The sequence below is a fragment of the Palaemon carinicauda genome, chromosome 15 (genome assembly GCF_036898095.1).
Source record: "Palaemon carinicauda isolate YSFRI2023 chromosome 15, ASM3689809v2, whole genome shotgun sequence".
Lineage (NCBI taxonomy): Eukaryota > Metazoa > Arthropoda > Malacostraca > Decapoda > Palaemonidae > Palaemon > Palaemon carinicauda.
This window is the reverse complement of record NC_090739.1, coordinates 23609956-23626926: the sequence shown is the minus strand read 5'-3', so window position 1 is coordinate 23626926 and position 16971 is coordinate 23609956. Positions and strand designations below refer to the sequence as shown.

The following is a 16971-nucleotide window of genomic DNA, read 5'->3' as shown; positions in this document are numbered from 1 at the left end:
CCCTTCGACATTGCTTCTCCCCTGGGCATGGGAGCTTGCAAGAGGTCCCGGACTGGGAGGACGACTGGCTCGCACAGAAAAATCCTCACGCACCACACTGGCACCACTAGCACTTGGCACTGCACCGACACTAGCACTCGTCACAGCACTGGCACTAATTCCACCCACTGCACTCTTGACCTTCAGTTCTTTAACTTCGGCCATCAGAGACTTATGGTCACTTACCACTGATTCTACTTTGTCGCCTAAAGCCTGAATAGCACGCAAAACAACTGACATATCAGGCGGAGGGCACACAGTAGGTTCGGGGGTAGCCACTACAGGGGTAGGAAAAGGTAGGGGATCATGAGGTGAGGAAAACATAGAAGAGTGAGAAGAACTTCTCCTAACTCTACCTCTCTCTAACTTAGATGAATATTTTAAAAGACGGACAAATTCCAATTCCGAAAGTCCGGCGCATTCCTCACATCGATTTTCTAATAGACAGGGCCTGTCCCTACAGTCAGAACAAGCGGTGTGAGGATCTACCGAGGCCTTCGGAATACGCCTATTGCAAGACCTACATCGTCTATGGGAGGGGGCTTGCGAAACGTCAGACATCTTGTATTCAAAGAGTTAGCCAAAGGGTGATCCAAAAACAAGCAAAATTCGTTAACTGTTATATCAGTATTATATAAAAGCTATCTAGCTAATATAAGAAGGATTCCAGTAAAGCGACAGCCGTTAATCTGAGAGAATACTTCACCAAATATCCGTGAATAAACTCGAAGACCATAAGCGTATCCCAGAACGTCTAGCCGGAAGCACGACAGAGGAATAATTGAGGAGGTGTCAACAACAAATGATTGAGTACCTGGCCACAGGTGGCGCTGGTAAGTACACCCCCTTCTAGTATTGTGATAGCTGGCGTATCCCTCCATAGAATTCTGTCGGGCAACGGAGTTGACAGCTACATGATTATCGGGTAAGTTTAATATTGAAAAACGATGTTGTTCACAATATGGGGCTCCGTATCTGCACTGGTGCATAAAGAACATCTCCCATTGATTGTCTGTATGTGGATTCTGGCATGCCTCCTTTCCATCCGCAGAGAGGAGTTGAGTTTGAGGGTTTTAGCTAGTCCCTTGTTAAAAAAACAATCCTAACAGTGTAAATGTGTTAAGGCTCCTCTAGATCAAGCTCCTAACAGATCAAGAGTGCCAAAGCCTTTGTAAGTACAGCTGAAAAATGATGCCAATGAAGTAGGTTTGTTTACAGCACAGATAGCAAAGGTAGGATATCTCCCCCCTTGGTGTATTCCACCAGTTAAAGTATGTTTTATGGCGGGAGGGAAAAATACCTTACCCAGGTAATGAAAAGTGAGTTTATAAATCATGCTACTCAACATCATGGGAAACATGTTTTTACAGATGTTCCAAATCAGCTGCAGAAGTTGAAAGTGGAGTTGTGGTAGGTGATATTGTTATTAAAAGAAACTTCCATCCTATTGTTCAGTATTTACTGCTGAGCTGTATGCAATCATTCTTGTAGTCCGACATTTTTAGAAATGGTAATCAAAATAGTTTTTATACAATTTTTACGGATTCCTATAGCGTTTTACTGGCAATTAAACAAATTATGCCAGGCCATCATCTAGTACAAGAGGTGCAGGACTGGTTAGTACTTCTGCAGCCTTGGAAGAATGTCAGTGTTCACTTCTGCTGGGTCCCTGCCCATGTTGGGGTGGATGGAAATGAACGAGTAGATAAGGCAGCTAAGGAAACTTCAGGGCTACTTAATCTATTCCCCACAAGTATTCCTTACAAAGTCCTTAAAAGCAAGATACATTTTTACTGTGAGAATAAGTGGTAGGTTCGATGGTCTGAACTTATCACCAATACAAAACTGAAACAAATGCACCCTTCAGTGGATAAATGGTCATCTTGAAGTTCTACAAGTAGGAGGGATGATATTTTAACTAGACAGCATATTGGCCATACCCATGCAACCCACTATTATTTAATGAAGAGTGGTGAAGGGAGACAGGCCCTTCTTTGTAATACCTGTCACGTGACAATAGATATCAAATGTATTTTAGTCGATTGTCCTGTTTTTAATCTTCAGAGGACACATTTCCTCCAGAACAAGCCTTTAAAATATATACTGGGGGAAAATTGTAATACCCTGAACTTGAAAAAATCTATACCGAGTATTGGTTTATATCGTGAGCTTTTTTAATCATTTTAGTCCCTCCTTATTTTGCATTTAGATATTACTGTATGAAAGTTGTGCGAGTAGTTTTAGAAGTTAAAATGATACCAAACGTGAGAGTACACATGGTTGATTAATTTGCATTATACAGTGCTGAATGGCCTTTGATGGCCCAGTGCTTGGCTCAAGCCCTAAATTTTATATTCAATTCAACACTATACTCACCTGATCATCATATTGATTTCATCTCTGGAAGCTTGGAATATTGACATTACTCCTTAAGATAAAAATTTTCACATTTTCTTACTCGCCCATAGTCTAATGCCTCTAGTAACACAATGAGACCATCGTCTAACAATGATAACATGCCGCACATATCGGGTACCTTCTTTAGCCTTGAAGTCAAAATACTTATGCATCTCCTCTTGACACCACTAATCAGTGAGGAGGGGGGAAGGCATGTACATGAATATCAGGTGACTATAGAAATAAGAAATTTTATTATTTAAAATCATGTTTATATCTATGAAGCTCCCCTGATATTCATATTATTGACTCCCACATTTTATAGGTGGTAGATAGCTCGTAAAAGAAAGAAATATGACATCTAGTTTCTATAGTCAATGAAATAGAATCCTAGATTTATATTTAGTCTAGGCCTTTGGTAACTTTGGACATCAGATGAAACTACAAAAATTACTTTTACACCATCAAAAAGGTTATTAAATTGCAACCCAAATGTGTAATCTACCAAACCAACTACTTAAAAATATACCATTCTATCTGACCATATCGCACTAATTGCTATAGGTCCTAAAGCCCACAAACCTGACACATAAACCAGGATTCCTTAAGATAATGTGTAGTAACTGGATTGGGGATACCAGTGAGGTGTTGCTAAGACTTCCAAAAAAATTATCAAAAGTTTTGGATAAAACTGTACTTAAATATGAAATCTAGTTTTCAAACCTTTTATTGGATTTGGATCCAATTTGTTTTGAGCTTGTTGACTGGTGGCGTGGGTCTAATACCACAAACAAACTAAGCACATCACCCTTAAGGTATGTGTAACCATCCAAATAATATTGAACGGCTTTTATTGGTGTAGGAAAAATATCAACCTCTCATATTTGTAGAATACAGTAGTCCAAATAACATTGACATTTCTTGGGTATGAAATGACAAAATTTTTGCTAACCTTTAACCTCAAATTTATTTTAGCTGACCTCATGAAAAAAAAAAGTAGCCAACATCAAACAAATTAAAAAAAAGGGGGGAACTTTCCTCTCTACTCTCCTCCCAGCCTGACGAGGGACTCAACCGAGTTTGGCTGGTAATGCTAGGGTGCCACAGCCCACCCTCCCCCGTTATCCACCACATGAGGCTTCATAATGCTGAATCCCCTACTGCTGCTACCTCCGCGGTCATCCAAGGCGACCAGAGGAAGCAGCAGGGCCTACCGGAACTGCGTTACAATCGTTCGCCATTCATTCCTATGTCTAGCACACTGTTTTGCCTCTCTCACATATATCCTCCAATCACCCAGAGCTTTCTTCACTCCATCCATCCACCCAAACCTTGCCCTTCCTCTTGTACTTCACCCATCAACTCTTGCATTCATCACCTTCTTTAGTAGACAGCCATTTTCCATTCTCTCAAAATGGACAAATCACCTCAACACATTTATATCCACTTAAGCTGCTAAATCTTTTCTTACACCCGTTCTCACCCTCACTACTTCGTTCCTAACGCTATCTACTCAAGATACACCAGCCATACTCCTCAGACACTTCATCTCAAACACATTCAATATCTGTCTCTCCGTCACTTTCATTCCCCACAACTCCGATCCATGCATCACAGTTGATACAATCACTTTCTCATACAGAACTCTCTTTACATTCATGCCTAACCCTCTATTCTTTACCACTCCCTTCATTGCCCCCAACACTTTGCATCCTTCATTCACTCACTGATGTACATCTGCTTCTACTCCACCATTTGCTGCAACAACAGACCATAAGTATTTAAACCGATCTACTTCTTCAAGTAACTCTCCATTCAACATGATATTCAACCTCACAACACCTTCCCGTCTCGTACATCTCATAACCTTACTCTTACCCATATTAACTCTCAAACTTCCTTCTCTCACAAACCCTTCCAAATTCTGTCACTAATCAGCCAAGCTTTTCTTCTGAGTCTGCAACCAGTACAAATTCTTCAACAGAATAATTAAAATTAAAACTATTGGCCTGAGTGAATTCTACAATTTGCCATAACAACCACATAAAAAAAAGGAGGGTTAAAGGGCTTATATCATCAAAAGTGGTGATTTGATATCAAATAAAACAAACTTTTGCTTAGAGGCTCTTAACTTAACAAGAGAAGGGACATAAGGATCCAGGCTACCATCTCAGTCTTCTGCCATGCAAATTCTAGGTGTCTACAACATGTGTCTAAAAGAAGCCTAGAAATGCAGCATGCGAGGGTTATGCAGCAGTAGGGTCTAATGTAATGAGAGAATTCAAGGATTAACAATATTATCCAGAACCTGGAATATGTGTGTATCATCCGAACCCTTACTGAATGGTGCACTAGAACCACTAGTCAGCACTTGAGGAGTTAGGCTAGGGTTTGAAACAGCAGGTTAGGCCTGAAAATTACCCTGAATCTAAATGTTAATGGTTTTCTTGGCTTCTATTAAAGAAGGTACCTAATGATGTTAAACTCTTGGTAAGCTCATGATTGACTTTTAAAATAAATTTGTTAGGCTGGGCAAATCAAAGGCTGGATTGGCATTGTCATATCAATCCTTCTGAAATAAGCACATAGCTTACTCCTGAACTGAACTAGGTAAAGCTTCTTTTATGCTTTAAACTTTAATTTGATCCTGAAACATACAATGAGATTATGCAATCCTCACTAGCATCCCTTAAATTAAAAAAAACCTATCCTTAGACATGAGACACAAAGAGACAGATCATGATTACCCAGACATTTCTTATGCACAACAATGCATAACATCTATAAAAACTAAAAAACCTGACATCTGGAGCATAGGAGAACACGTTGTTATTGTTCCATGTCGCCTTTGAGATTGAAGCGGCAATTCAACATGTGCAGCATGTTATTATTAGTAGATGCAGGTCTCATTGCTTTACATGAGTCATTAGAGTCATGGAAAAATGTAAGTAAACAGGAAAATTTCTTTTATTTTTAGGAGTAACATCAGCATTCGAAGCTTTCAGAGACGAAAGTAATATGAACATCAGGATAGATAACAGTATTAACAACAATGCAAGTATCAAAGTTAGAACTGAGTGTAAAGATAGGAATGAAAGCAAAAGTTTATACATAGAAATACAAAAACTTTAGATATTCAAAGTGATGACATACAATTCTTGAAAATATAAAGATGAAAAAAAACCTTCAGTGTGAAAAGAAATATTATAGCATATCACCATGTTTAATCCTGGTCACAAATAAGACAGTCAGGATGTTTAAGAAGGTAACAATAGAATAGTTTAACTATTTTGGTAATCCTCCTATATTCCCAGGCACTTCCACAATTTTGGGGGGTAGCCGACATCAAACAAATGAAAAAAGGACCTTTCCTCTCCACGCTCCTCCCAGCCTGACAAGGGACTCAACCCAGTTCAGCTGGTACTGCTACGGAGCCACAGCCCAACCTCCCCGGTTATCAACCACAGATGAAGCTTCATAACACTGAATCCCCTATTGCTGCTACCTCCGCGGTGACTGGAGGAAGCAACAGGGCCTACTGGAATTTAGGTAATACTGTAGTGCAATTTAAAGCAATATAATTTTATATTTATTAAAATGAGGAGATTTATCAGTCCAATGAGTCAAACTTGATTCTTACAGAGCTACAAACAACATGAGCCATTGTCTAACCAATTCAGAGAATATGCACTTGAAATTGAACTAAAATAGATGCCTTGCTAGTTTCAAAGAAAACAAGAACCATTCATATCTTATAGGAATCTTGTAGTTCTTATAAGCAGAAATTAAAGGATGCAAAGAACAACTTAGTTGTAGGTTGACTGCTTAAGGAATATTTGAATGGCTAAAAGAATAATCAGCAAAGAAAGGAAAATCAAAGTGTATCCTTCCCACTAAGGTCATAGAACATATACATCAATGAAAAAGGAGGAAGGAAGGATGAACATACGTAAATTGATAAGGATCATTGAGTAAGAGGCAATTAAATTTATTCACAGAGAAATGCTTTTTTCCTCTGAAGCACATATGATTGAAGTTTTAAAACAGGAGGAGACATGTTCCAAACATCGAAGTTAGGACCTTAACAACACAAAGCTGTGTAATCTATGGAGCACAGAGGAGGAAGACTCGTACCCTTGACTAACAGGAAAGCTGTTACAGTAAAAATACAATGATGTAACATCAAAATACACTGAAAACTCTCTTGCTGACAATCGGAAGGTAATGTGATTCCCCATAATGCCTTTTATTTCAGAACTCAGTTCACTTTGCACCAATACTGGGATTTGAAAATTATTTTCAATTTAATATGCATATACTATACCCCGAAAAATAATTATTCAAACAACACTGAGACTATAGTTATTTTCTGACTTTACTGTCTACAGTATTTCAACAAACTTCATGGACAGGCCAAGCCTATTCTGAATATTCCATTGGACTTGATACAATTAAGTAACTTACAATGAAAGAAAATACAAAAGCAATTATTTCAACTCTTCAGTTTATATTTTCTAAAACACTGAAGTGCAAAAGAGTTATCAATTAATATCTGGAATAGCGACAAAAGATATACCATCTTTCATCTCAAATTCCCTATCAAAACTTTAACAGAAGCCCTTAATTACGACACAAACACTGAAAGATGACTTCATCCCAACAAAAACAAATCTAGGATTATAAAGATGTGACATGAGGAATGACAGGTTCAGACATATCCCACCCACCTTGTATCTTGGATTGTGATCAACAGATGCCTGCATTTTTGCATACTCAGAGGTAGGTCTTCTGGATGCTGAGGATACAGGTCTTTTTAGCGTGCCACTAGTCTGCCGAACCACAGGGCGAACCTACAAAGAGAGTTCATTAGATTAAGCAAACATTTTTAAAAGATGAAAGTCTTTCTACTAAAATCTACCAGCATTCAATTAAATTGAAAGCCTCATAAACCATTATTTACATTATGATACATAATTTGTAAATACCGTATATTACCGTGTACAGGACGACCCCATGTAAAGGGCGAACCCCAAAATTTCCTTTTAAAAAAAGTGTTTTTATCATATACTCCATGTAATGGGCAAATGATAATTTTAAGGCCAGCCTAATGTTACTACTCTTTTATTATAAATCTTACCCCACATATAATCTTTGTTGTTGTTACTGTTATATATTAATATTTTAGTTTATAAAATATGCTGTATTTCTATTTAAGAAAGTAAAACAATTTGAGAGTTTGAACACCATGTTTACATTATTCACTCAATGTTTACATATCGTCTTTCTTAACCTTCTTCCTCCTATTCTCACTCAGTATTTTGCAACTACAAAAACATGTTTTTGCAATAAAGATAATATTGAAGTGTCTAATTTTTAATAAACTTACCTTTGCATACAACTATATAACTGTAATAAGCATTTATGATTTTAAGTCAATCCTTTCAAACTGCTATGAAAAATTATCTTCCTCGATAACTAGCAGTAGTTGTTTGGCAAATTTGCTACTACTTATACCCGATTACCACAACACTTGAATGGCAAATAACCATTTTTATACAGCAGTTTCTGCTTAATTACTACTGTGAATTTAAAGTTTATTAAATAATTTTTTCCCCTTTGTTTAAACTTGTTTGCATCATTTTCCTGTATAACATTAGTAAGATACTGGTAACCAGCAAAATTTGAGGTTTCGGACAACCACCACTACTGCCATCTCATGGCAAATAATGTAAACGTTCCTAGCTGTCCGAAACACGTTTTTGGTGACAGAAGTATTGTAATAAAGAAAAAATTAACTCATTTTTATTTTACTTAAACACACAACTACAGTGTATGATTATACTGTACTGAGCATATCATGCGCTGTTAAGTCAATCCTTCCTAACTACTATGTAGGCGGAAAAATTAATTACTGGTACAAATATGGAAAATTCTAGGTTTTGCACAATTAGGCTAGCCTAACAACAGGTTCACACAAAAGAAGCAAAGTACAGTACTATAAATAAATGAAGATAAAATTGATAAATATTACTATTTTACTTAAATATAATACTATAGTATATACCCTAATTAGAATTAGTATATTACATGATTTTAAGTCAATCCTTCCAAACTACTAACCTATTAATGAACCATATGCGATTAGAATACCCTAACAACAACAGAACAGAGGTCGAGAAAATAAATACTTTCATAATTACAAAAGTATCTCTCGTGTAATGGGCGAGCCCTAACTTTTTTCATCCAAAACTGGTCTTAAAATTTTACCTTTTACACAGTAATTATGGTAATGAGTTGATAAAATATAAGAGAAGTAGAATTATCCAGTAAATTACTGTACAGTACTTATTTTTTGGAATATAAGCTTATATTACCAAAAATACGGTACTGTATCAGTTACCCATAAGCAACACAAGATCTTGTAAAATACGGTACTCTGGGATATTTGGTTCAAAGACATATGATTAGTAAATTACACACAACAAAGCTTCAATACAGTAAGCATTAATCATTTTTATTTTGTCTTTAAGGAAGTTCAACTCCTAACCTTTTGCTAATGTGTACACAGCTCATTCAAGATTACTTGCTCTAACTAGTATCAGTACATAAGTGAGCAAGTCGCTATAAAAAGAGTTGGTTGAAATATCTTCAAACAGAAAACATAGGTTTGGTTGATAGAGTACACTCATAAGAAAGTGTTTTACATTTGGATAAAAAGAACTTTTTTCCCTAGTAGTCCAAGGTGAATTTAAAACCAACAATTTTACTTTCCTTAACAAAAACCTGTCTTTTCCCTGTAATTCAATCTGGAAAAAAAAAAAAAACATTCAAAATAAACATTAACTTACCAACATAGTGTTACCTTACTGGGGTAGGAGTGTTTTGGAATATAAGCAAGAAGCACCATCTGTGTATCACCTCCTCTGCCAATACATTATTCTTGTCAAGCATGAACAGAAAAAAGAGAAAATCCCATAATTTCTCTTTCAAAGATAGCGCTCCAATGTCTGTTTCACTGCAATCATTTTTTTCTTGTTGCAATGGAAGGTAAACGCATTCATGTTGCATTTTTAATTATAGGCTCTCAAAAGTTCTTCCAGTGATGCTTGCCCTGATGCTATCTTCCACATGCCGTTGTTTTTCCTTTTATCTAGTACTTGACCACTATTATAATATCTTGTTTGTTGTTCTTGATAGATGTTATTTATTTAATTTGTTGTTAGTTGATCATTATTATTAATCTTTTGTTTGTTGTTCTTGTTACATATATTGGTAATTGATTGTTAGTTATTATAGCATTTATTTAATAATATTTCTATTTTCATCAGGAGGTGGAAGGTCATCAAGAGAGCCTTGGGAACATCAAACTTCTCTAAGAGGGATAAGATGATAAACCTTTCTTTCAACAGTACACAGATTAGAATAATTCTGTTTGGGTACAAAGTACATTCTCAATGGAATAATTAAACTATTTCAGGTCTCCTATGGAGAGCTCAGATACAGTAATTGAGACAAACACCTTGTAAACCTTACCAAAAAGGTTAGCAGCATCATGGCTTTAATCATAACATAAAGGAGTTGCATTAGCAACCTAAAATTAGTTCCCCGACTTCTTTTGTTGATTTTGTATATGCCTTTGAAAATAGCCAACAGAAGTCTCAAAGGTTCAGTATTTTTCTTTTTACTAATTTCTGTTAACCTATAAATCAAAGTTACTTTGTGAAGTGGAGAATTTTCTAGGATAAAGAAACAAAATCTTGTTAGTAAATGTGGGCTATTTTAGTAATTATCAGTGACCTGTAATATTTCTTTTATAATCCAGACCATAGAATAATATTTCTATTTTCAATAAATGAAAGTGTTAGATGAAAGAGTATGGCCAACTCTAAACTCAATCTCAACTCTGGTTTAACCATATATGTAACACATTCTAGGGCTACTTTTTTTAAAGTCAAACCCCAACCCCAACATGCTGTTGATCACATTGAAGTAATTAGTGAACTACTGCACCATTGCTGTGATAGCTTTAGCCTTTACTCTTATTATTAATAGTACTCTTTAAAAAGACCAAAGTTATGTTATTTCTATTATGCATAAGTTGGGTGTGATTTGGGTTTATATGTAATTACTTACTATATGGTAAATTTTGGAGTGAAACTTTAAAGATCTTGGTTACTATTAGTTAACGATTGTTAGTTAAAAATATACTACTGATATTTTGTGCTGATGTAATGTTATTTTCTTAAATAAAATCCTTTTTGTACCACATCAATTATTACTCCTACAAGGTATCAAAATGAAAAGAATATCTAAGAGGGTGCAAAGAGGGTAATCATCCTAAAATCCTCAAGAAAAGAAAGAAAGCATAACTTACATATATTACATGAATGATCATGCTGTAGAGGATACAGTGTAACAATGGAAATGTTAAGACTAAGATCTGTAGTACAGCCAGGGAATTCAGGAAGACATGGTACTGAACAGAAAACAGAAAGAGAGACATTGTTTCACAAGTCTAATGCCCTAAAGGGAGCAGTCAACAAGGAAACATTCATGATGATGGTATGTGGGATATTGTCAGCAATACATCACTTATCATTCAAAATTCTAAAGGCTTTTCAAAGCACACATAGAAATTTCAACTTCATATTAATGGAAACAAGATAGATAGATAGGCAAAGCCCATGAAAATTTTGATGCCGTAAGAAAATTCCAAATAGAAATTTTGTTGACTATTTCATGCTATTGTAAGATCTTCATCAACTATAAACTACATCTTATCCATGTGTTCTATCATCCTCCATCTACCATCATATTGCTAGAGCGTTGCATATCCATTATGCCTTGTGTCAACCATGTTAGGATCATCAAAAATATATATCCAACATAAAAATTTATTTCACTGGCTATGAAAAATATGCCATTAACCACTATATAAACCCATTAACTCATAAGCTTATGTAGTTATTTTTCAAAGTAGAACTAGTTTTGTAATTAGTAGGTTGGCTAGGGCACCAACCATCCATTGAGATAATACTGCTAGTGTTATTGGGTCCTTCAACTGGCCAGACTATTATATTGGATCCGTCTCTCCGGTTGCAGCCTAATTTGTCTTTGCCTATACATACACCAAATAGTCTGGCCTATCCTTCCCACTTTCTCCTTTGTTCTCATACACCTGACAACAATGAGATTACCAAACAATTCTTCTTAGCTAAAGGGGTTAACTACTGCACTGTAATTGTTCAGTAGCTACTGTACTTTCCTTTTGGTAAGGGTAGAAGAGACTTTAGCTATGGTAAGTGGCTCTTTCAGGTGAAGGCCATTCCAAAATCAAACCATTGTTCTCTAGGCTTGGGTAGTGTCATAGCCTCTGTACCATGGCCTTCCACTGTCTTCGATTGGAGTTCTCTTGCTTGAGGGTACACTCGGGCACGCTGTTCTATCTTATTTCTCTTCTTGTTTTTTCAAAGATTTTATAGTTTATATATGTTGGATCTAATTTAATGTTGTTCCTATTCTTAAAATATTTTATTTTGATTATTTATTATCTACTTCTTTGCTCCCTCTTCTCATTGGGCTATTTTTCCTTGTTGGAGCCCTTGGGCTTACAGCATCCTGCTTCTCCAACATGGGATATAACTTAACCTGTAACAATAATAATAATAATTTTTCCTATACACTTATATCCTTTACATTAAACAATTTTGGGCCAATTCAATAGATGGATATGGTGTTAAAGAAATTAATTCTTAGTAAGTAAATTTCATGTTTTACAGATTTCTAATCAAAATATAAAACCTTTAATCTCACCTTCCAAACATCCTCGTCTTCATCAAAGAAGGCCCTCGAGAGGATCTTGCGCTTTTCCTCCGGAGAAATGAAGTTCTCTATTATAAGGGCTTTCAATTTCAATTCCCTGAAATTTAAAAAGTGCTCATTAGCTATAAAAAATAACAGAATTCTTAAATATTCATTTCATGTAATCATTACATAATTGATAACAAAATGAAAGAGCGACGAGACTCCGCACATCTCTAAATATAAAACCTATGCCAAGAAAAATGTCCTTAAAACACAATGCAGCGTCTACAAAGGGGACATAATTCAAGATTGCTTACATAAAACTTGGCACTAAACTATAATATAAAACAATAATTAAAACATTAAGAGCAAAATTAAGAATTCTTAAATCCTCCTTAGTCCAAATAGACAAAGATTTTAGTGCTGAATTCTCTTTGCTACTCTGTAAGGATCAAGTCTATGATAGCATGTCATTACCAGAAGATACAGAAGACATCAGAAAACTTTGCAAGATGAAATTCTATAAAGAACTTTAATCTTTTTCAAGTGGAACTATAATCATCTTGAAAAAAAAAAAAAAAAAATTGTGGTAATAGCAATGAATTCATAAAATCATTTATCGGTTCCCAAAGACAGGGAGCCTTTCTCAATACCAATTCCTCAGATACATTCGCTTCCGAGTAATCTTTGAAATCTTATTGTTCCTCTCTCTTGAAAAAAAAAAAAAATCTTCTTAAAGAAAATTAAATTAAATGACAAAAGTTAATAATTGATTTCATTAAGAGCATTTCCTAGCCTGAAATAAGTCCAAGTCCCTGTAGAGGATGAATCTCTAGTTACTTATTTTTAGTTGCTTTTATATATACTATACTCTCATAGCAAGAGATACAGTAAATATTGTAAGCAGATTGCTTTTTCTATGAAAGAAAGCTTCCTCTTAATAATGTGTCAATAACACAGTAATTGAAAACTTTATTTGAATATCTCAGTAAAAACAGAGTCAGGAAACAAAACTTTGCTGAGCATTAAAGATGGAGATCTCTGTATGGACATTCAGGCCTCTTTCACACTTGTTTTTTTTTTCACTTCCGCAGTCAACTGATAGATATGGACCCTTTCACACTGGAGCGGAGAGGATTTTTTGCTGCAGCGGCAGCACCTTGCATAAGGGTGCCCCACAAATCTAGTTATAGTAACTTTCATTATCAAAATTCATAAACCCACATTCATATTTGATATTGTCAACTCAAAGCTCCCTCTTCACTCATGAAATATCAGCAAATCTGTTTCTGATATCATTTGCACAAGGCGACCAAAATATCGGTAGTTTTCGTTCACTATACTACCGGTGCAGAGACCGCCTCACACGGAAAAAAACAATGAGAAAGAAGCCTTAAAGGAAAAGACCAGCTGTCTAGAAAGCAGAAGCATCTTGCATTCCTGAGCCCATGAACCAATTAAGGCACTAGAGATCAACAGTCTGAATTTGGTGCAATTTCTATTCTTTGGAGGTTTACCGATACACTCAAAGTACACTGAATATAATTTGAAGATAGACTACTTATTAAATGAATATGGAGTCTTGACTGATCTGACTTAAACTGCCTGTTTAAGAGCTTAATTCTCCTCATCGTTGAAGCTCATGTACGTAATTGATAACTGTCCAGCCATAGTCGGTAAAGAACTCTCAATAGTTTCAATAGATCCTGATGTCTCAACATATTCTGAGATATAGACATTAACCAGGATTTAACCTATAAGAGTCAAACATCAGTGTTGATGATTATAAAAGATTACATATGTCTGGTTATCAGTACATATACAAGGGATCAGAAGTAATATTAAAAATGTGACCTTCCTGAAATGTAAAATATCAATTTTACATGGAGTTCAGTAGGTTGTATTCAATTCAAAATACAAAACATGAGGGGCTCACCAATTTCAGAAACCAAAGCTAATAGTAAGCTCTAATAGAATTTCTTTGGTTTCATAAATACAAACCACTGCTTTGCAAAACCCTTTGTTGCTACTGGTTTACTTAGTTGGAGGTGCTTGACTAGCAAATAAAGTGACTTCATTCACAAATACCAACTCACTCACACTAAGATAGTTTTAAGTTTATTAAAGTTATCTACCTGACGAAGATATTCCTAGAACTTGATTACTATAAAGAAAAGAAACTTCTTGTTGAATTTTGTAATAAAGAAAAAATGTAATCTTATTGCTTTTGCTTATAAATTTTATATCATTGCTTTACATAAGACCAATCTTGTACACGTTTTCCTGTGTTTAAAAGTATGCTCAATACTCAAGTGCTCTATAGAAGAAAAAGGCAGAGGCAATTGAAAATCTCTGGAGATTTTTAAGGCACAACTAATCATGTTGAATGACTAAAATCTCACAATGTTTGTAAATTGTCCAGGCAAAACCAGTCACAACTCAATTGCTCACAAAAGGTATCATACTGTACTAGGTACTAAATCTATGAGTTATTTATCCACACCACATAAGCCTTAGAAGATAATCCATATGTTTCAAGCACTTAACATGAATTACTTACTGATGAACTTGATTGGAAAGGCTAAGCCAACATAGGCTAAGCCAACATACAATCAAACTAGAAGTATGAAATTCAAAGAAAAGAAATTTATGACCACCATATACGACCTTATCATGAGTTTAAAATGTGCATGAAATGACTAATGGTCCTGGAAGAAAACAGCCTGTATTTCCTATTTTGAAAACTCAAAAAATTTTTGAGGATGATGATAATAAAGATGATCATCACCATAATGTGCCGTTATCAAATAACTCTTGTACAAGGATATGGCCTTTCTAACTCCACTCATTGCTCCTATTTCCCATTCGTTTCAGCATAGTCATTGAATTGTGTATGGAAAGAACCCAATCTTGCCACCTCAAACTTTGTGAATTCTAATGACTCGCAAATTACTTGAGCGATGGACTGACAGCAGAATTCAGATTTTATTCACTGACAGTAAAATGTATGCAAGCAATTCAACCATTGAAAGCTGGACCAAAACTCAACATGGCTGAAAACTTGAACCTCAATAATCACAGGCTCATAAGGTAGTCACAGAACCAGAAACTTTCAACAAAGCTATAAGGTTTAACCTTAAGTGCTATTTCAATGTTTGCTCATTCACAGAACCGGTATGGGACTAAGGATAGTTTGGTTTCACATGGTCAAGAAAAGAAGAGGCTTTACTTCCTTATTACAGGTGAGATGGAATGGAGCAAGTTTTATTACTCCGATTTTGTGAAGGGTATGTATTCACCTGTCTGTTTGGTTTATTTATTTGTTTGTTCGTGAGCAACTTTGCACAAAAACTACAGAACCGATTTTGACCAAACTTGGTAGTCATGTTGGGTATAATCCAAGGCTGAATCCAACATTATGGATTGAGTACATCAAAGAACAAGTACACATCAAAATGTAAAATAATAGTTCTGTAGTGCATGAAAACTCAAGTTTAAGCTTCAGCACATTATCATTGAAATAAACTTATTTATCAACATTTTTATTTTCCCACTAGAAAATTAACATACCAAGAACCACTCCTTACAGAGACAGAAAGAGGTCAGTGCAACAACCTGAGCATATGGAGGTCCAAGACAACTAAAACTAAACCCTGAAGATAAAGGAAATGTTATTTTCAAATTCTTGCAAACATAAATCCATAAAAGACATGCATTTCCATCTGTAAAATATCTAACTATTACACATGAAAACACCACAAGCATATGCAAACATGCACTTATGAATATGCATGAGAAAGACAGAAGATCATAGGAAAGGAAAAAAATAATTGCCCGATTCTTTACCACCGAGTTATATTCATTCTGAAATTTTCTCTTCCAGACCCTTTGAATGCAATTAATAAAATCACTTTGAGACAACTGGCAAATGTTAGCATAAAGTTAAAAGGATAATCTTCGGGGAATCCACACTTGGTCACAATGGCAAAGGAGCTGACAATGTTAACGCTGAGGTTGCTGATCATTACTATGGAAAGGAGAACTGCAATGAAGGGAAAGTGCCGTGAGATGCCAGAAAGGACAGCCAATGGGGATGAGAAACGTTTTAGAGTCCAGGAGCTGACACTTGCCTGGCACTGTTTGCAATGAATTGGTGCAGCCAGTTGCGAACATTACCACTCTCCGGCCTATGTTTTGGGATAGAGTAGAAAAACAAGACAAAGAGAGAGAGAGTAGAAAAACAAGGGAGAGAGTAGAAAAACAAGGGAGAGAGTAGAAAAACAAGGGAGAGAGCAGAAAATATTACAAGGGGGAGAGCAGAAATTATTACAAAATGACAGAGCATAAAAAAAATGACAGAATGAGAGAGAAAGCAGAAATAAAAGGTGAGAAAACAGGAGTAGGAGAAAGAGAAAGAAAATCTTAACACTATGTCATCCAATAATTATCAAGTTCTGAAAATAAAGTTCTGAACTAAAAGACTTTTAAAATTCTTGAGGTAATTAAAAAAAAATTGAGAAATATAACATGCCTTATTTCCTTTCTTTCAGTCTTCAATCTTAACTCCTCTATTTCCTACTCATTAATTCTTTAGACAAAATGTAAACAAAATTGAGATTATTATGCAGAAACTACCCACTTAATCAAAATGAGAGGGTGGCAAATTGTATTAGGACTAACATAATACAAAAATCTTTTTGATTCCTACTGCTACTAAAACCATCAAAGATT

At 35.4% G+C, this 16971-nt stretch overlaps 1 protein-coding gene across 4 annotated transcripts in view; it reads right to left on the bottom strand.

Moving 5' to 3' along the window:
• The window catches only part of LOC137654525 (kinesin-like protein KIF3B), a 99712-nt gene that overhangs the window by 25446 nt on the left and 57295 nt on the right, over positions 1–16971 (bottom strand). For all 4 annotated transcript variants that reach the window (XR_011046648.1, XM_068388231.1, XM_068388233.1 and 1 more), the window contains exons 13-14: positions 12250–12355; positions 7164–7286 (exon numbers count right to left, since the gene is read on the bottom strand). Coding sequence is in view for 3 of the 4 variants with exons in the window: in XM_068388231.1 (XP_068244332.1) it covers positions 7164–7286; positions 12250–12355 (229 nt within the window). In the remaining variant the exon portion in view is untranslated. The remainder of the gene's footprint in view (positions 1–7163; positions 7287–12249; positions 12356–16971) is intronic.